Below are 19,866 nucleotides of genomic sequence, written 5' to 3' on the forward strand. Positions count from 1 at the left end.
TGCACCTGTCCTCTGGGTAAATCCTCCACCCCACCCGTGTCTCACTCAGTCCTTAACAGACGAGCTGGCCCTTACTGATTCTTCCTCAGCCTCTTCTCCTTAGCTGCCAGTGGAGACAACGTTAGAGATGCAAGGCTGATATTGTTTGGACACGTGCAGAGTGGATACGTGACAGCTGCCAGGCAGGAGGGACAGAGGAAGACCTCTGAAAGTTTGGATGTAGTGAAGGAGGACATGTGGAGAGTTTGTGCGTCAGAGGAGGAGGATGGGATTCAACCAAAAGGAGGCAGCAGAATCTGGAAAGATCAACATAAAGCTGATAATTACACGAAAGACCAAATCGTGTAGCAGATTGCTGATTCAGAAGAGCGCTTTGTGTTGCAGACCATTTGGAGAATGAGCACTAAGAACAGAAGGGGGCAGTATTGCAACTGTAAAGGATGCAAACTGTTGGAAAACTCCAAAGAGGAAGCAGTTTAGCGTAAAGTTCGCTGCAGCTGTAGCAGTGCTTATTTTTGTGGCTGTGGACGAATGGGAGCTCAGGGGCATAAAGGCAGCAGGACCGAGGAGGTGGTATAAACTATCTGCCCATGTCACCAGCGTAAATCAGTCCAGCGCGATGGCGTTAGGCGCACTCGGTTGACTCGATGTGTCGATTCTGCGTTTACGTGTGAATGCAGCCTGAGCACGTGCTGAGCCCGGACGGCTAGCTTAAGAGCTATAACGAGCCACTCGCGTCGCTGTTAGGCAACCGACGTTATCACAACCGTCGGTCACCATTCAGTCAGGCCATAATTAACCCGTGATGTAAAGGGTCAGAGGTAGAATGTAGCGTGTGTGAGTGCCGTGCTGCCTGCTATAGTGGTAAATCCGAAACAGCTGTTATATCCGGGATGTGGAGAACATTTAGCTAAAGTTGTGCTTTCACACGTTTTCTCATGCAGGCAACATTAAATCTGAACACACCGCCGTATCTGTTCTTCTTCCCAGTGTAAGTTACAGTCATGGTGAACCAGGTTCAGCGAGGGGATGGCACCTGCCAGTGCAAGAGCGACTCCAGCGGGGCCAGCAACAGCGGCGGGGACAGCTCCAAGGAGAGCTCCCGGTGCTCCACGCCGGTGCTGGATGCTTACCGGTCGGACAGATTGCGGGACAAGATGCGCAGAAGGATGGAGTCCGGAGACCGCTGGTTCTCGTTGGAGTTCTTCCCTCCACGCACAGCCAGTGGGGCTGTTAACCTCATATCACGGTATGTGAACTTAAACGGGACGCATCAAGAATGAAACGTCCCTGTCAGAGCCTGGGTTAACCAGTAGAAGTGACAGAGTCTGGCAGTAACATATCCCAAAAAGTCATGATGGTGTTCTGTCCTACTTTTTTTTTTTTTTTTTAACTCATGTTTTGGTCCACAGGCAGCATCCACTGCCTTAGGATGTTTATTCTAATGCTTATAAAATTGACAGATTTCACGATTGGGACCTTTTCACGCCTTCTTTAACTTAATCACAAAAATCCTTTTTATGAGCAAAATCAACAGAAGGTTGCAATTTGACAGCTGTTCTGTTATGAAGTATGGGATCTCTCTGAGATGTATCCAGGGAACTGTGCTTCACTGTTGGAGCACATCCAGTTCTTGGTAGAATAATAAACCCAACAGGCAGACCAACACAGACTAATGAACAATCCACCAAAAAAGTACAAACATTGATATGAATTTTCCACAGCAGACATCCTCAAATGTATGACAATAAAAGCTTAATGAAACATAACACTGTACACACTATGATCTTATCTGCAAAACTGAAAACACCTGACTGAGCCCATCTGGGAAAACGTGTTCCGGTTTGGCTCCCAGCCCTCACGTCCAGATTGTAGTTGTTATGTATGTGTTCATCTTTATTACCTCACTCCCACCCCTGGTTTGAGTGTGCCTTTGTGTTTTTTCTACAGGTTTGACCGTATGGGCTCTGGTGGGCCCCTGTTCATCGACATTACCTGGCACCCAGCAGGCGACCCAGGTTCAGACAAGGAAACTTCATCCATGATGATTGCTAGCACAGCTGTCAACTATTGTGGCCTGGAGAGCATCCTCCACCTAACCTGCTGCAATCAAAGCAAAGAGAAAATCACTGGCTACTTGGCCAAAGCAAAGCACCTGGGCCTGAAGAATATCATGGCACTAAGAGGAGGTAATGCTGATGGTAGCCATACCAGCACTCTTCTGTTTAACATTTACGCTCCAACAGATAAACCGGAGAGCAGCTTGGGGTTAGTATGAGCCAGGGATCAAACCATCAACCTTTCAGTCATTAGATGATCCGCTATACTTCCTGAGCTGCAGCAGCTCAGCAGCCATAAAGGTTGATGGGGCATTGTCATCCTGTGACTGCAATAACTCGAGAACAAGAGGATGTGGGATTTAGAGAGGCGTACCCACTGAAGGGTAGCACTGGCTGTCGAGTATTTTTATCATGTCTTCACACAGCAGCACGCCAACAACACTCGTACTCGTAAATTAAATGGATTATTAATGGAATCATTTCTGTACAGCCTGTGATGTACTAAATCTCACAGGATGTACAGTTTATTTAAAAAAACAAAACAAAAGAAACTGCAAATGTAAAACCTGATGGAGACATCCTGCTGCAGCGTTTGTGCTCTGAAATATTCCAGATCACATTCAGCTTCTGAGACAAGAATTAGAAACACAATGTCAGACCTACTTTTACCTTTACTTTGGTCTTACTGCAAGAAAGAAAAATATTTGAAAATCAACAAGCAGCATGATTTCGAATGGCTTAAAAAATGTAGTAAAGACAAATGTGAGGTGACGTGAAGTTGCTCGGTGTAACAGTGGACTGTGTTCTCCACACTGGCGTGGGTTACAGTGGACCCTCCAAACACTGATTCTGTTCATCTGGACGTTTTCAGTGGGAGAAACGTTTCGTCACTCATCCAGGTGACTTCTTCAGTCTCAGCTGACTGCAGGTTTCCCCAAATCTTATAAACAGTACATTTGCATAATGACTGAAACCAGCCCACTGAAGGAACAATGGGCTGTGAGGTCAGTTCCTTAATCATAGTTATGCAAATTCTCATGACCATTGATCAACAGCCACTGATCAGTGGCCATGAGTACCATTCACAGAGAGTTGTGGATTGGCTGCAATCACAACATTGTAAGATGGTGACAGATGTACCCTTAGGCCCTCTCCTCCATTCAGAGATGGTCTTTCCCTTTTCACGTAAATGGCCTCCTTGACTCCGCCCTCAAACCAGCGTTCCTCCCTGTCCAAGATGTGTTCATCCTCATCATTGAAAGAGTGTCCACTGGCCTGTAGGTGTAAAAAGACTGCAGAGTCCTGGCCTGATGGTTGCTGATCAATGGTCATGAGAATTTGCATAACTATGATTAAGGAACTGACCTCCCAGCCCATTGTTCCGTCAGTGGAACAGTTCAGTTTCAGTTCAGGCAAATGATCATTATGTTTATAAGGTTGGAAACCTGCAGTCAGCTGAGACTGAAGAAGTCACTTGGATGAGTGACGACACGTTTCTCCCACTGAAAACGTCCAGATGAACAGAATCAACTTTTGGGATTTCTTTACCTGGATGACTGAACATGCATCAAGACGTTACAATGGACTGTTAACACAGCCCCGCATGCACGAGCAGTGCTCTGCAGAGGCGGACAGTTTATGTCCTGTTTGTAATGTTCTGTGACACTTTGTTAAAATCATCGGTCACAACCATAAAAGCACTTAAATGCTGCGTTAGCAGGCATGCTACATGCAGCGAGTGATGTCACACGCTACATCTGAATCAGCTGATGGCTGAATGTCAACAATCTCATCACTGATGGACGAGATTTTCTTTGGCAATTAAAATCGATGCACTCCCACTGCTAATGCTTCCCTATCTGTTGAGACGTTCCTTCACCGTAACATGCCCTCGATTCAGCTGCACTTTCCCCGATTCATACAAACTAATTGATCTCCCTCTTTGTTTTAATCGGCGCTCAAAGCTCATCGAGTTTGTTGTACAAGGATGCGACCTGTCTCATCCAGCTGTGCATGTTTTTAAACCTTAGGCGTGTGCCAAATATCTTCACAGACCCAGTAGGAGAAGATTGGGAGGAAGAGGAGGACGGTTTCAACTATGCCATCGACCTTGTCAAACATATCCGCTCAGAGTTTGATGACTACTTTGACATCTGCGTCGCTGGTATGTTCTCACCGTCGAGGTCAGCAGGATGCAGTTTGAGTGGATCGTTGATAATTTAAATGTGTGTGTCCAGGCTACCCCACAGGCCACCCTGAAGCAGAGAGCTATGAAGCTGATCTCAGGCACCTGAAGGAGAAGGTGGATGCTGGAGCAGACTTTGTCATCACCCAGCTGTTCTTCAGGCCCGACACTTTCCTCAAGTTCCTGGATGATTGCAGAGCCATTGGCATCACATGTCCCATCTTACCAGGAATCTTCCCCATTCAGGTAACTAAGTTCTTCTAGGAACAGGAATCCTCTTATCTTTATCTTCAAAGCAATTTTCTCCTCTTTGAAGTGATAGTGTTGTGTTCTGTTACTCTTTACACTCCCTGTGATTGTGCTTTCCTCTTTCGTCATCTGAACCATGGAGAAGTCAAAGGGGTAGCTGGTTGCAGTGATACTAAAGAGTGTTAAATGTACTCGTCATGGTCCAGATTTCCCTTTTGCCTTCCACACAGGGAACGACGGCTCGATGGAGCTAATGTTTCAGACAGACATTGTAGCATTAGCAGTCTCACAGTGACAGCAGGGCGACCTGACCACACGTAAAGCTGCTGGATAACAGTACGTTCTGTTAGAGCTGCACAGGAGTGGATCTCAACTTTCGTGTGTTCATGTTGTTCAGGGTTACCAGTCTCTGCGTCAGCTTGTCAAGCTCTCCAAGCTTGAGGTCCCAGAGGAGATCACCCAAGTCATCGAGCCTATCAAAGACAACGATGCTGCTATCCGTAATTATGGGATACAGCAAGCAGTGGAGATGTGCCGTGTGCTGCTGGACAGTGGCAAGGTGCCAGGTGTCCACTTTTACACGCTGAACCGTGAAGTTGCGACCATGGAGGTGCTTCGACAGCTGGGCCTGTGGATAGAAGACCCCAGGTTAGTCAATCAAACACCAGTGCTTTGAGCAAAAGTGAGATTCAGTCGAGTTTAATAAGAAAATGTAGTTTCGTTAACCATCTCCACACAATATTAACCCCGATTCTTTTGTCCCCATGATAGAACAGAGAAAACAGACTCATAGTGTGTTAAAACATTTATATTTCTTTTTATTCAATCATCTTCCGGAAGAGAGAGACCCCTGCACAGCCCAAAATGCCAGTTGCAGGATCTCTAACATTAGAGTCATAAACTGTGTCTCATATAGGTATTATTTTGGTACCGGTACTTTACACGTCACAGTTTCAATACAACCATTGCTTATATGGCAAAGTTCCTCTTTTCTGTCTGGCTTCCTGTATTTATTAATATACTGTACAGCTCTACACTTCCTGTTTTCAGTCTGGCTGAGCACTTAGTTTATGAGTCAAAAGTGGCCTTGCTCTACAAACCTTCATTATTAAAGTACATAAAACAATATAATAAGAAAATAAGGATACTAAGGATATATTAATTAACCGCACAGTTTTCTTAATGTGACCCTTATACTCTATCACAGGAACAGAGTAGAGCGCTGCAGAGCTGTGAAGTGTTCCATTTGAAGTTGGAAGTGGGAATTTCAGATTTCCCAGTTGGATTTGTCAACTTCAATGTCTCCTTAAGTCAAACTTCCAACTGAGAAAGTTGGAGAAGTCCGATAATCCCTGAGTCACCATCCAAAATGGCCGCAGTGCTCATAAACACTAGTCAGACTTGGCATCTGTGCAGCCATGTGTGTGTCTGACTCGCTAAATAAACCATCAGCAGTCCCCTGAGCAGGCTTTGTCCATCACTGTGCTGCTGTGTAAGGGCAAACACCAAGCACTGTACTAGACTGTACATGGATAGTTTCACCTTCCTAAGAAACAAAACATTTCCTTCTTTTCCAGTGTTGGTGCTGGAACAGCCTGTGGGGTGATGTCACTTCCAGCTTTGACAGCTGAGCTTGAACCTGATTTAAAAACAAATGACACACTGTGAAACAGCACATTCAAGTTAGCTGACTGGGACAGCTGCTGGGAAAAGAGTCATGCTTGATTGTGTGGATTTGATTTGATAAAATGAATTTATTGGCACTTTTTAAGACTTTTGAGGCCACCTCGCAACAAATGATCAACAGAAGTCACGAGGAAAATTTAAAATAATTAGACTATAGATGGGCGGCACGGTGGTTAGCGCTGTTGCCACACAGCAAGAAGATCCTGAGTTCAATTCCACCATCAGGCCAGGGTCTTTCTGTGCGGAGTTTGCATGTTCTCCCCGTGTTTGTGTGGGTTCTCTCCGGGTACTCCGGCTTCCTCCCACCGTCCAAAGACATGCAGCTTGTGGGGATAGGTTGATTGGATAATCCAAATTGCCACTAGGTGTGAATGTGAGTGCGAATGGTTGTCTGTCTCCATGTTTTAGCCCTGCGACAGACTGACGACCTGTCCAGGGTGTACCCCGCCTCTCGCCCTATGACAGCTGGGATAGGCTCCAGCGACCCTGAAAAGGATAGGCGGAAGCGAATGGATGGATGGATAGACTATAGATGATATAATCCATTTTGATTGATTTTGTAACAGAGGGAGAAAAATAGTCTTAAATTGCTTTGCAGCAAAGAGTGAAAACAAAAAACGAATACTGATTTTTAACATGATCTCCCAGTTATTGTCTGCTATTTCCCCTCCCATGTTGATCTCCTAACATCCTGTAAAGCAGGGGTGTCAAACTCAAGGCACACTTTAGGTCACAGGCCAAACAAGATAAACATTTATTGAACACACTTAAACAATGTTTTTTTAAACATAAATATGAATAAAAACAGACAGGAATATAATTCCAGAATAAATAAACTTTAAAAAAAAAAAACTTTAACTTTAAATATTTTGCTCTTCATAAAAATATTCTGTCAAAATCATGAAAGTTAGAAATATGAACATGCTGCCAAAAACCCCAGAAAAAATAAATGAAAGCTTATACAAGGTTCGAGCCACATGTAGACGGAGCTGGGGCATTGCTTCAGGAATGGAACTAATAAACTGTGCGGGACATTCAGTGTCGTACTTTGCCTTGAGTGTACCATTACACTGCAGCTCCATCTGAATCTGCACAGGTGCAGTTTCCACATAAATAAGTTGCGAAGCATCTCAAAATTCTCTTTTTGTGCTTCAAAGTCACCAAAGCGCCGGGCGTGCGCTTTGGTGACTTTATCAGCAAAGTGCGCTGACTTGGTTCAACATTACTTGGCAACAGGGAAAGTGAGGCAGGTTGCACTGGTGCGTTTGTGACAGCCTCACTTGAAATGCCTTCACTGCATCATACATGCCATGTCCATGAACTGACAGATTTCCTTGCTGAGCTCAAAAACTCTATTGAGAATTTTTCCCCAACTCAGCCAACGGACCTCTGTATGATAAGGAATGTCAGCAAACTCTGAATCTATTTCCCACATAAAAGACTGAAATTGACGTTGATTTAAACCTTTAGCTCAGATCAAATTTACGGTTTGCGTTACGGTGATCATTACATGCTCCATTTTTAGGACTTTACCACACAGCGTTTCCTGGTGTGTGATGCAGTATGCTGTTAACTCACCGGTACAGTTCTCCTGCATTGTTACTCGCATCCTGCTGACGACACCGGCGCTCCATCTGTTGTTTGTCCCAGGGCAGTTTCATGTCGGTTACACTTTGACATACGTTTCTGCTCAGGCTCACATTTGCCAAAATCTGCGTTTTGTCTGGACACAAGACATTGCACAGCTTCATCATGCAGCTCTTCAGAGTGGTACCGGGCTGATTTGGCTTTCTCCTCTGCTACAATAAAACTTGCTTTCACAACAGCTTCACTTTGTGATTTTGCGTCTGCTAAAATGTTAGATTCTTCTTTAGCTCTTCTACCTTCTGTAGTTTCTGCATTTAGGTTTTTCAGCTAATCCTGATGTTTTGTCTCGTAGTGCCGTCTTAAATTAAATTCCTTAATTACAGCCACATTAGCTCCACTAATAAGACACACGGGTTTACCAGAAATGTCTGTAAAAATATATTCAGCCTCCCACCGGTGCTGAAAGGTTCTGCTTTCAGAATCAACTTTTCGCTTCGCCATTGTGAGGGGCTAGCTTTGCAATAACAGAAGTTTGACTTGATTGATTCGGGATTGTTCCCAGATAGCCTAGCGTTCGGCAAGAAGGCTGCAGCCCTGCATTATGGGATCTGTAGTTTGTGTGTTATTAGCACCTCATTTAAAGACTGGAAATCAAACCCTGACCATGTGGGGATAATGAGAGGATATGGTGATAGACTCCCCAAAGCACATTACTGTCTTGCCTTTTCGACTCGCAGCCATACTTCACCTCTGTCAGACAGATCCTCGTTTATGCGATATGACACGTTTGGGCCTGTAATATAATAAATAAATAATAATAATATACTAAAATTAATTTTGTGTCCTGAGAGTTTCCCAAATCGAGTTAGTGTGTTGAGAATTGCAGAGACGGCGTTTGTACCGTGTAAGATGATGTCATCTGTTTGAAGTGATGATTTATGTGAGAGGCCTCCAGTCACGTAAAATGATGATTATGGCATGCTGGGTTCCTCAGTGTTCACCAATTCAATTCAGTTTTATTTATATAGCACCAAATCACAGCAACAGTCGCTTCAAGGTGCTTTATATTGTAAGGTAGACCCTACAATAATACATACAGAGAAAAACCCAACAATGAAATGACCCCCAAGCACTTTGGCGACAGTGGGAAGGAAAAACTCCCTTTTAACAGTGTTACGGATTCAAATATTGGGGATGGATACAAGAGGAAAACCAAAAATAACCACACTGGTCCGGCCGGGTCAAGTCAAACGATGATTTAATGAACACACGCGTGGGAGATGGACACCATACAGCAGACAGCATCAGATCTCAAAATGGTGGAGCCTTGATCAAACTCTTATAGCCTCTAGTGGCCCCCACCTAATCATAAAAGCCTAAACATTCACATTCTTTCTCTCACACAGCGCCTAAGCTACGACCTTGGCTCCCTGTTTATCTGCTCCTGCTGAGATGGGGCAGTATGCTCTGTTCTCTTCTAACCAGACAAATAAGGCGATGACTTTCTGCAAACAGTATTTCTTATAACTCAGCAGTATAATGCATCATAAAACAATATCATTCATTCACAATAAATCAGCAGTCTAATGTAATGCAAATCAGTTTAACAAATGTAATAGTTATCACCTTCTTCTAATTCAGGAGCATAATGCAAACTAAAACTACATAATAATTCACAATCTTTAATTAGGGGTCTAACATGGCATAAAATAATATTATAATCCGACAATTCCCCCTGATGAGCTCTTTAGACTTAAAGAGCTCACTTACACCCTGCAATCCAGTGTTGCCGGGTTCATTTCTTCTTACTCCAGAGGCCCTTTGTCCCCCTGTTGGGTGAACCATATGTCACATGACCTCTATGTTTGCGCAGTTCAGATGCAAGAAAAACTATTATTACAACAACAATAGTAGGTACAGATGATTCTCCCACAGCTTTATTTCGGTGCTATCTTATACCCTCCAAACGTACTCAGACTAGAACCTCTGTCCGAGGAGCTTTTAACCTTTATTTTATTGCTGTAGGCACCAGTGTCTTCCAGTCGGGTGATCCTCTGCTCTTCTTCCTTCAACCTCAGGGGTTAGACAACCCTTCAGTCGTTGCACAGATCAGGGGATTATTCTGCCCCGATTTCAAACAATGATCTGTGTATTCTGGGGTCACAGCTGTGTTCCCCAGAAAAAGGAACAGAAACGTGTCCCCCTTTTGACCGAACCTCGTTGGTCTGGTGTTCCTGGATTTCTGCCAACCCCTTCTTGGTTATTGCTGTGTTTATGGGATCCATCCTTTTGAGGTGACTAGCTGGAGCCCAAAATGCCATGACCCTTGAACCCAGTTGATGTTTCCGCAGTCACCGTGTCTGTCTCTGCTGCGAAGGATCCTCGTATATCTGTGACCTCGTCTGGTGTCTGTTCCTTTGTCTGTAAGAGACAGAAAACCAAAACACCTCTCTTCCTAGCTCTAACAATCTAATGTTGTTGTCTACTGATCTTTTGGTGGTTCAGAATTGGTTTAGAACATTCAGAATGTCCCAATGACTTATCCTAATTTAGTGTATGTGTGTGTAAGCGTGTTTGCATTTCGCCCGCTGCACTGGCATTTCCTACACTTTATCAGTCCGGACTATCGCCGAACGAAGCTTATGACCTTCAAAAGACCGAGTGCCAACTCATTATAAGCACATTTGCAAGGTATGTATGAAAATGATTAAAACCACTCATTCTAATAAAAGACATCAAAAACAAATTAGCCATTTCTAATTCTAACATGTGTCAATTCAACGGAGCTAGAAAATTAAAAGAAAAGGTTAGTGACCTCATTTCTTAGAAAGTATCAGACTTTCTCCTATCCAGTGTCGTTGCTCCGGTCTTGTTATCCTGTGTTAGGGAATGAAATCAATTTAATTGTCATGTTAGATCTGTTCAACTCCTGGCTCCGCCCAGAGCCTGCGTCTTCACAATCGTCTACAAACAAAACCTGTATTAATATGAACTTCACTTCAACATAAACTTGTTGACTACTTTTGACACCTGTAAATAGAAGATTAACATGAGGTCATAACAATCACTGTGATACAAATGTTAATATGTCAATAGCTTCAATAAATGTTTAATGCAATGCTTGTTATATGATTCTGATGTAACAATAATGCTGATGCTAAAATAACAGTAAAACACCCCCTTTTTATCCCGTTTATAAACTTCACACATAAACGTTTATAAATGCCTCTTTTCAATTTTATTTCCCTCTGTTTTTCCCTCACTGACCACAGCAGAGGCATCTATGTTTTAATTCAGCCATGAATCCAGCTCACCTGATTCATCACTGAGCCCCACCGGCACTGGCATTTGACAGGGTGGTGCTGCATATTCTTCCTTTACTGTCACTATTTTCAATCTGCTAATTAGAGTGTTTAAACATGAAGTAGACTACGTCCACAACAAGTCAATACAGCTGTAAATGTGGCCAATTATCAATCTATTACCAATCAATAACAAACGACAGCTTTTATTTTATGCATGCTTTGAGTCAACCACTCACCCAGAGGATCTTCAACGCCAGAAAATTCCTTCTCCTCCTTTAATGAGTCTGTCCTCCTTCCATGCCCTGGTAACTGGTCCATCCAGAGCCATATCATCTTGAAATATACATACAACAAGCCAAACCACACCTTGGTCACACCAACCCTTTTCCGCCCTGAAGATGTCCAACGCCATCTTAGTCTGGACTGTCAAAGGTGACTTTAACGCTGACTGTTCCGACAATCCATTTATAACATTTCCTGGTCAGATTAGCCAATCTCTGCACACTGGAATAAACATAATCAACATGATCAACATTTTTCCTGCATGTTTTTTCATCATCTTATTGATTCCAACACTCCATCCTTCTGTGGTTTGCTGCATTATGTTTATCTAGAACTCCACTCTGTCTCTAAATGTTTGAAGAATTTTTCATGTTAGGGGTCAAGTTTTAAGAATTTGACCATACGTGAAATTAATGATGTTATCACCCCCATCGGGGCTTACCTTTCCCACTTCTGATGATATTCCTCCATATTCTTTGCAAGTACCCCCTTTTGGTGGCGAGAAACTGTTGGTGTGGTCAAGTGGGTGCTGTAAAAACAAAAGCTCAGGACAGAACAGTTATCAGTCATGTACTTCATACAAAATTAGCATATATTGAATTTCATATTGATCCTCTGAGTGTAATGGTACATTTTAATTTTAATTTATCAAAGCTAAACACAATAATTTTTCTTTATTTTGCTCTTGTTCTTGTGCAGCACCACATCTCAGCACATGCCCCTGTCGGTTCTATCCTACTTTTCTAAATTATTGACTATTTCAATGGAGAACCTAAATGACATGGGCCAGTGTTTGTCATTACTAGGGATGCAACGATACAACAAAATTCACGGTTCGGTTCGGTTCGATACTTTGGTGTCACGGTTCGATATTTTTTCGATACAAAAAAAATGTTCATGCCTTTTTATTAATTTGTCATTTATTAAATTTTCACGGCACATTCTGCACCACATCTCTGTGCGTTCATCATTTGTTTGAAGCCAGCTCACCTCCTGCAACCACTTTTCCGAGAATACACGCTCATTTTGTGGTTCGGACTCCTTCTGACATTTCTTTGGAGGTGGAGGAACATCACAGTAATTGCTTAAAGGAGCTTCTTCGACATCTTTAAGAGTTCTAAACAAATGTCTGTCCTCCTCCTGAAAATCTTATGTACGCAAACACGCGTTGCAACTTCTTATCTTGTGCGGGTTTTTATTTTGACAGCGAATGCGCACCTGCGGACCACTTATGTGCAGCCCTGGTTATTTAGCTCGTCATATTGCAGCCACAGAAATTCTTTTGTCCATGAAACCATAAAGCTGCACTTTCTTTTTGCCTTATAGTCTGATTTGTCATAACCTTTCCGTTTTGTCACTTCTTCACCCTGACCTGTCTTATTTGGCTCAGCAGAACTAAAATATATATCCTGCTGCTTTTACACACGCACTAACATAACGCTCAGCGATTCTCTGCGCGATCAACCTCTCACATGTTTAAGCTGCAGGAGATTTCACTTGTCATGTTTGCATAGTAAGCTAACGATTGATAAGACGATGTCAGAGGAATTGGTGCGCAAATTATCATCACTCACCAATCAGTACTGTCGCTCTCTATACACAGTTCACGCGATTGCAAAGTGAAAGCAAAAAACAAGCGCAAATTCAAACGTGATTTCAGTATGTCACATATTGACAGTGGCCGATGCCAATGACATAATTACCCAGCTACATTTCCGAAAGAATGCAAAAGCATTGACATATATTTTTCCTTCCTACGATAGGCCGACGGGCAGGGCAGAGATAGATTTTGGTAGCCCGACTGGAAAAAAGCCCCAGGACGTCGGGCTAGCGATTTTGCGAGCCCTGTATCTGATTGAGGAATCACTCATCTTTGGAAAAGAGAGTTTATTATGGAGAAATGTCTCTTTCCAAAATAAAAGCTATACTATACGCTTCTTCTGGGCTATATTCTCAGCAGCATATTAAACATATCAGGTCCCCATAAGGAGAATCATGTGCTAACGGCTGTCTAAATGACTCGGGTAAAGTTTGTAGCATGCGTGCTTGTTTTTGTCTGCTTCCACTTGTCTTTGCACTAGGATGATGTCGGAGTAAATGTGCAGTCATATTGGTTGTGTTCCCACTAGTGCTGTCAGCGTTAATCTGAAATGACGTTAAGGTCACAACACGGCAAATCTCCGTTAACGAGCTACCGCGGATCGCCTCATGAGTGGGGCTGGAAGACGTCAACACATTAACGAGCTAACTGCGCTAACACACTAGTTCCCACCAATTGAGCATTGCTGGCACATCCAACATACTGTTTTACTTTTGTCCATGACACGCTTACCTTCAGGGTCATACGTCACATGAAAACCAAAATAGTTCCAAACGCCAGATCTGAATGAGGGTGGGGGAGGTTCAATTTGCCATGTTGCAACGAGCTTAACTTCTGTCTAGCTAGCTTGCCCTGCGCTCAGTGAATCTGTGTTTGACTACTCCGCCTAGGCTGCACTGTCGAGCGCAGATCCACTGAGCGCTCAACACAGACAGCACCGTCAGAAGGAAAGTTGATAAAATAAATTAAAAATGTTGTATCGTTCGATACATATGCGTACCGAACCGAAAGCACTGTATCGAACGGTTCGATATCGATACGAGTATCGTTGCACCCCTAGTCATTACATATCTCTATTTTGAATGTGACAAGTCTTTCATTCCCTGTTATTCACAGACATCAATAGAAGTCTTTTTTTGCTTTTTTCCTCTATAAAAGTTAATTGACTCTTTACAGTGGCCTGCTATAGTTAATAATAACATGTTCAATCATGAGTGAAATCAAAGCTTTTCTTCACTTTAGCATTTAACATTCCCAACAATATAATGTGATACGTTAATCGAAACACAGCTAATAAAACACAATTTTTTTTAATGCAAACATCAGTAACTCAAAATTAGCAACCAAAGGGTTAAGTCTGCAGTTCACACTCATGTGAAGCTACAGCCTCCCCCCTTACGGTGTGTTCACACCGAACGCGATGGACGCGAACAAAAACGCCCCAAACGCCCCTAATTTGACGCGTGCACATTCGCGTCTCAACGCGTGTCCAAGAAAAATCCATCGCGCTTCAAAATATGATATTTTGACGCGCGTGAACCGGAAATGTGGGAGGGATGTGGGAGGAAGTTGTGCCAGACCGGTATCTTTGCAAGATGGCAGCTGTCGAGTTAGCGCTTGAAGAGAGAGTCTCCCTTCTCTATGTACTGTGGAGAGCAGAGCAGCGGCGTAAAAGACGCCCTCGCCCTACCTGGGTCCATCAGGTCCTCCAGAGGCATGAGCAGTTTGGTGAGTTTCACCATTTGCTCCAGGAGCTGCGCCTGGATGACGGCCGATTCCAGCGACATCACCGTCTTTCACTCGGCCAGTTTGAGGACCTGCTTCCCCGGGTCGGTCCCAGAATCGCCCGCCTAGACACCAATTACAGGCGCTCAATCCCACCTGCAGAGCGCCTGTCCATCTGCCTGAGGTTAGTAAAAGTATTTAATACGGTAGTCCTTTATTGATACCTGTGCTAATACATGCTAAACCATCCATTTATACACTGCTAACATGGACGTGCTATGCTAACAGTGAATGCTCTCGGTTTTTACTGATAGCAAACTGTGGTACGGAGACGACTGTTTATAATATTTCTAGTGATACTCAGAAGGTCTCATCAAGTCCCGATTTAATTCGATTTATGCTGTTATCAGTGTTTGAATGATAGCATGGCTGTGGTGTCATATCAATGTATGCGCTCGGTGTTTGCTGATATCAAACTGTAGCATTAGGACCACTGAGTTAACCTTTGTAGTGATACTCACTCCTTTTTATTTAGACCTGGTTTAATTCTGGGATAGTTGAATATTTGTATATAATCACCGCAGACTGTTTTAGATTATATCTAATATATATCATGTAATTATCCTTATAATTACAAAATGTTTTATGTAAGATTTATGTTTTGCAATTTGTAATTTTGTAATTTCAATAATGTATTTTGTAACTGCAGTACACATAATACTCATTTTAAACAATTTTGTCCAGGTTCCTTGCCAGCAAACAACTCCTCCAGAGAGGCTGTCCTGGTGAGGGAGAAATTCATGGCTCACTTCTCGGTGGAGGGAGCTGTGTCTTGGCAACCAAAGGAGTAGCCTGTTTGAAGTCCGAGTGACTTCCCCACAACGGCTCTTTTAAGAGCCACCCACAAACCTCTAAAGAGTGTTCCTGTCTTTTTAAATTTTTCTTAATAAATGGAGCTCTACTCCAAAATAAACTAACCTCTTTTTACTCTCTTAAATAACTTGTCTTCACTATGTTCCTATATACAGTGTGGTGCAAAAGTTTGGGCAACCTTATTAATAGTCATTATTTTCCTGTATGAATCACTGTTACAATGAAAAATGTCACTTACATATATCATATAGGAGACACACATTGATATACACTAAATATTTACTTCCAGGCTTCATTTCTCTTTTTTTGTGTTGCCAATTTATGCACCTGCTTGATTTAAACAGTTATTGCACACTTTCTGTAAACTGCATTTCACTTCTCAAATATCACTGTGTGTGTCTCCTATATGATATATTTGACTATTTTTATTGTGACAACCAATGATTTGTACAAGAAAATAATTACTTTTCACAATGTTGCCCAAACTTTTGCATCCCACTGTATTAGTATGTTTTGTCATTAGTATAATATGAAATAAATTCTACTTGTGTCAAGTCGGGTGCCAATATTTGCTGTGTAGTAGAACAGAGACATTTTGTCATTATAAATGTTTATTTGAAAAAATATAAATTCATTAACAAAAACATTTATCATAAATATATGAAATGTAACTATTTACAGAGAGACAGGAATAAAAAGGACCCAGCTTGGAGTGGAAGAGCCTCAGGGAGAAGGAGGAGAAAAATAAGAACATTGTTTCTGCCCTGGAGAGCTGCTGCCTCATCAGAAAACTACTGATCATTAGGGTCCAATGTTTCCAAATTTAACACAGCTGTGCTGTTTTCAAAAACTAATTTATAAATTTGAAATTTCACGAATTCTCGTGTCTGAGGCGGCATGCTCTCCAGAGCAGGAACAAGGCCGAGGAGGAAATGTTCAGTTGGAGACGGGCGTGGCCTCTTTAGGGACTCCAGGATGGCCAGCTCCACCGCCGATGGACCGTCCTGGGACCCGTCCCTCGCCCGCCTTCGAGCTGTCCTCCTCTGTGGGCCTGTAAAACACAGCACAAAACAACACAAAGTAATGAGAAGGCTGCTACTAGATTTTCATTTTCAAAATTGAAAAAAAAACATGATATAAACAGATTGGTTGTAGATATTTAGTAAAGGTGATCACAAGGGAATTCAAGCAAGTAAAAAGCTGTCAGTGCTTGATGTTCATACCTGTGGGTGCAGCAGCAGGAGCTGAGGGACCAGGGACTGGGGAGCCAGGAGAAGAGACAGCTGAGGACTCTGCTGCATGATTACTTGACTCTATCAAGACAATATTAGATGTTAACAGGTTGAAGACAATAGTCATAGAGAATATTATATTATTATATACTTATTATTATTATTATATACAGTGGTCTCTCATTTATTGCAGCACATGAACAGTAGTCACAGTTCTCACAAGTTGATTCTCAAAGTGAAAACCTTTGTCGATTTTAAAACGTAAAAGTATTATGCCGCGCTTTTTCTCCGTCTGCGGCGCCACTTTTGTGCGCCTTTTTTGCTCCCGGTGCAGGTGTGTATTTCCGAATGAGGCTCATAGTTATGAGTGTTTTTGTGCTGTTTTTTTCTATTGGACGTGATGGTTATCAAAACCAAACATGATAAGTTTGGCAAGCGCAGGAGACACGACATGGAGGAGATTTGTCATTTGGGCTGCAGAATGCAATGCGCATTGTTGAAAGCTGTACGGTGCAATAAAAAAAATCAGCGAAAAGGCGAGGCAGTGACGGATGAACAGCGGGACTACTGTATACTGTTTATTAATAAACAAAATATGTTCCTGTATGACAACACGCATAAATTAACTGCCTACATTAACTCAATGTAAACATACCTTCTGACTGACACTCCCCTGCTGCCTCTTCGGGCTGTCCCTGGTCCTCGGGGGAGAAGTTCTCCACGGTCCGCACCATATTACCGCTAGTCTCCCGCGGGGTGAGGAAGGGGTCCAGAAACCCCATGACCGCGAAGAACTTCCATCTTCTCCCCGATCCTGCTGCAGACCCACTCCTCTTCTCCTTCTCTGTCTTCTTCTCCTTATTATAAGTGTCCCTGAGGCTCTTCCACTTTCTCCTGCAGATGTCCTCTGAATAAACGCATTATCTTGTTAGCGGAAAGGTATTTGTACATCAGTGGGAAAATAGCGGGACAGTAGGCGGGCTTGCTAGCTTTTGCGCGGGTTCATCGGGTCAGTCTGAAAATTAAAAAGAAGGAATGAACTTACCAGGTTGCCCGATCTCCTCACTTATGTGTCTCCAAGCTAGGTCCTTTTTATTCCTGTCTCGGTAAAAGTAGTAGCTAGCATCGTATAGCTCCGGGTGATTAGCCACGGCACTGATTAGCTTTTCCTCCATACTGAATGAAGAATGAACGGCTTTGGCTGGATCTGCCCCTTTGACCTAGGTCAGAGCCACGTCACCAGGCTCCTGATTGGTTGTCGCGGCGCGATTTGACGCTGGAGTTCAGATTTTTCCAACTCGAGCGGTAGACGCGAAACGCGCGTATGCACAAAATGCAACACAAAAACTCACGCGCGTGGTTTTATTCGCGAGTCAAACGCGCCAGACGCGCTACACTGACGCGCGTTTCACGAGTTTTGGCGTTTTCGCGACGCAAATCTGCTTCCGAATTTTCGCGGGACCCGCAATCGCGCGTCATCGCGCTTTTCCATTGACTTTACATGTAAACCTGACGCTCTATTCGCGTCCATCGCGTTCGGTGTGAACACACCGTAAGTCTCTGTCATCCTTCTGCTCCTGCAAAAACAAAACAAAGCGAGACAAAACATCCACCCTTCTTTTACAGGCTGGGTGAATTGTTTGTGGACATTTACTAATCCTAAAGTCGGTACCGTTTTTGTCTCAGTATCAAGTCAGTTAAAACTTTTAGTTGTCAGTCCATCACAGTCCAGTCACATGCATACATTCACACACATTCATACCAGATATTGCTGATAATGGAGTCTCACACGGAACCTATTTGAGGCTCCATCACCAGCAAGATGACGTCATCATTTTAAAGGAAAACAGTTCCTTGTTTTTTGGACTGGATTGACTCGCTGCAATCCTTTTAGGCTCAGGACTTCTCATGTGATCAATGTCCCATATAAGTGAATTTCTCCAGAGCCCATTATAATTATGGAGAAAAATACTTTGCCACTGTTTTCAGTAAGAATATTTTATAGCGCTTTAAAGTTCAATCTCTCAGGCCTGGATTAAAGAGCTGATTTGTTAAATCAGGAACTCACAAAATACCAAAATATCACCACCGGTGGATCACTCCTCTCAGATGTTCTTATTTCAGTGCACTGTAACAAAAGCAAAAACAAATGTAACCAATAAAATACTCATATAATAACAAATACTGGGGCCCGTTACAAACATGTCCAAGCATAAAACCATCTTTCTCTCTCTTACAGAAAGAAAACAATCCAAACCTCACTGATAAAATCAACCTAGTGTTAAGCAAAACCCAAAATCAACCAAAACTTCACCAGAAAGTTTTCCTCCGTCCCGGGACAATATTGTGTAGGCATACAGGTACCGTAACTTCTTTTTGCACTGACAAAAAATATGTTGTACTTACTTGATTCAATAGTGGACACTAATTGCACACAAATGTTTTGCTTTGGTAGAAACTTAAACAACTGAGTTAAATCAACACAACCTTTTCATATTCAGTAAACCTGTGCATTTTGTGTTCATAAAACACGATTGAAACATGTTCTGATGGAGTAAGTTGAGCTCCTGGAATATTTTAATCCTTCACAATTCTGTCATTTTATTTCAACACTATTCAATAACTTTTATCCAAATTCTACTTGGTCCCTTAAATGCTACATGTTGTCTTCATATTGCATACGGTTCAACAAAGTCTAGATTCTGGTTACCATAAAAATTGACTGGGTCTACAACAACTACCATCCTCCTATCTTTATCCTGATTGCAGGAGGGCTGGGAAATAACCCTAAAGTGATAGGTTACGAGGCAGGGTGCACTCCGGACAGGTCACCAATCTATCACATAGAAACAAACAACCATTTACACTTACATTCACGGATAATTTAAAATCATCAATTAACCTAACTCTAACAGCTGCATGACTTTTCACTGTGGCAGGAAACCAGAATACCCAGAGAGAAACCACTGCAAACTAGCCAGACTGTGGACTTGCACCCAGGACCTTCTTACTGTGGAGCAACAGCACTCACCAGCATGCCAACTATGTAGGAAATACAGGGAAGCTATGATTTCCTGTTGAA

The 19,866-nt window shown here is 42.7% G+C and overlaps 2 protein-coding genes across 3 annotated transcripts in view; one reads left to right on the forward strand and one right to left on the reverse strand.

The window, feature by feature from the left end:
• The first annotated feature begins 415 nt into the window (after positions 1-415).
• Positions 416-19,866, forward strand: part of mthfr (methylenetetrahydrofolate reductase (NAD(P)H)) — a 34,787-nt gene continuing 15,336 nt past the window's right edge. The window contains exons 1-6 of one of the 2 annotated variants that reach the window (XM_085146727.1): positions 416-570; positions 991-1,249; positions 1,951-2,189; positions 4,114-4,224; positions 4,298-4,491; positions 4,892-5,142. In XM_085146727.1, coding sequence (XP_085002853.1) covers positions 1,005-1,249; positions 1,951-2,189; positions 4,114-4,224; positions 4,298-4,491; positions 4,892-5,142 — 1,040 coding nt within the window. In that variant the 5' untranslated portion in view covers positions 416-570; positions 991-1,004. Of the gene's footprint in view, positions 571-709; positions 865-990; positions 1,250-1,950; positions 2,190-4,113; positions 4,225-4,297; positions 4,492-4,891; positions 5,143-19,866 lie in introns of those variants that run through there. The other variant, XM_085146728.1, reaches the window with a different exon arrangement.
• Positions 15,816-18,341, reverse strand: LOC146494733 (uncharacterized). The gene is made up of 4 exons (XM_085146736.1): positions 17,830-18,341; positions 17,440-17,691; positions 16,776-16,865; positions 15,816-16,603 (listed from the first exon to the last, which is right to left on the reverse strand). The coding sequence occupies exons 1-4, from the start codon at positions 17,957-17,959 to the stop codon at positions 16,344-16,346; spliced, it is 732 nt and encodes a 243-aa protein (XP_085002862.1). The 5' UTR covers positions 17,960-18,341; the 3' UTR covers positions 15,816-16,343.

Source organism: Neolamprologus multifasciatus, chromosome 20, assembly GCF_963576455.1.
Source record: "Neolamprologus multifasciatus chromosome 20, fNeoMul1.2, whole genome shotgun sequence".
NCBI classification, from domain to species: Eukaryota; Metazoa; Chordata; class Actinopteri; order Cichliformes; family Cichlidae; genus Neolamprologus; species Neolamprologus multifasciatus.

What these genes read in the sequence shown, in the direction of transcription:
- LOC146494733 (XM_085146736.1), bottom strand. Translation starts at nt 17,959, where the DNA reads ATGGAGGAAAAGCTAATCAGTGCCGTGGCTAATCACCCGGAGCTATAC. An exon ending in AGGGGAGTGTCAGTCAGAAG is followed by an intron (nt 16,866 to 17,439) that starts GTATGTTTACAT and finishes TTGTCTTGATAG; the next exon opens with AGTCAAGTAATCATGCAGCA. An exon ending in TCCTGCTGCTGCACCCACAG is followed by an intron (nt 16,604 to 16,775) that starts GTATGAACATCA and finishes TGTGTTTTACAG; the next exon opens with GCCCACAGAGGAGGACAGCT.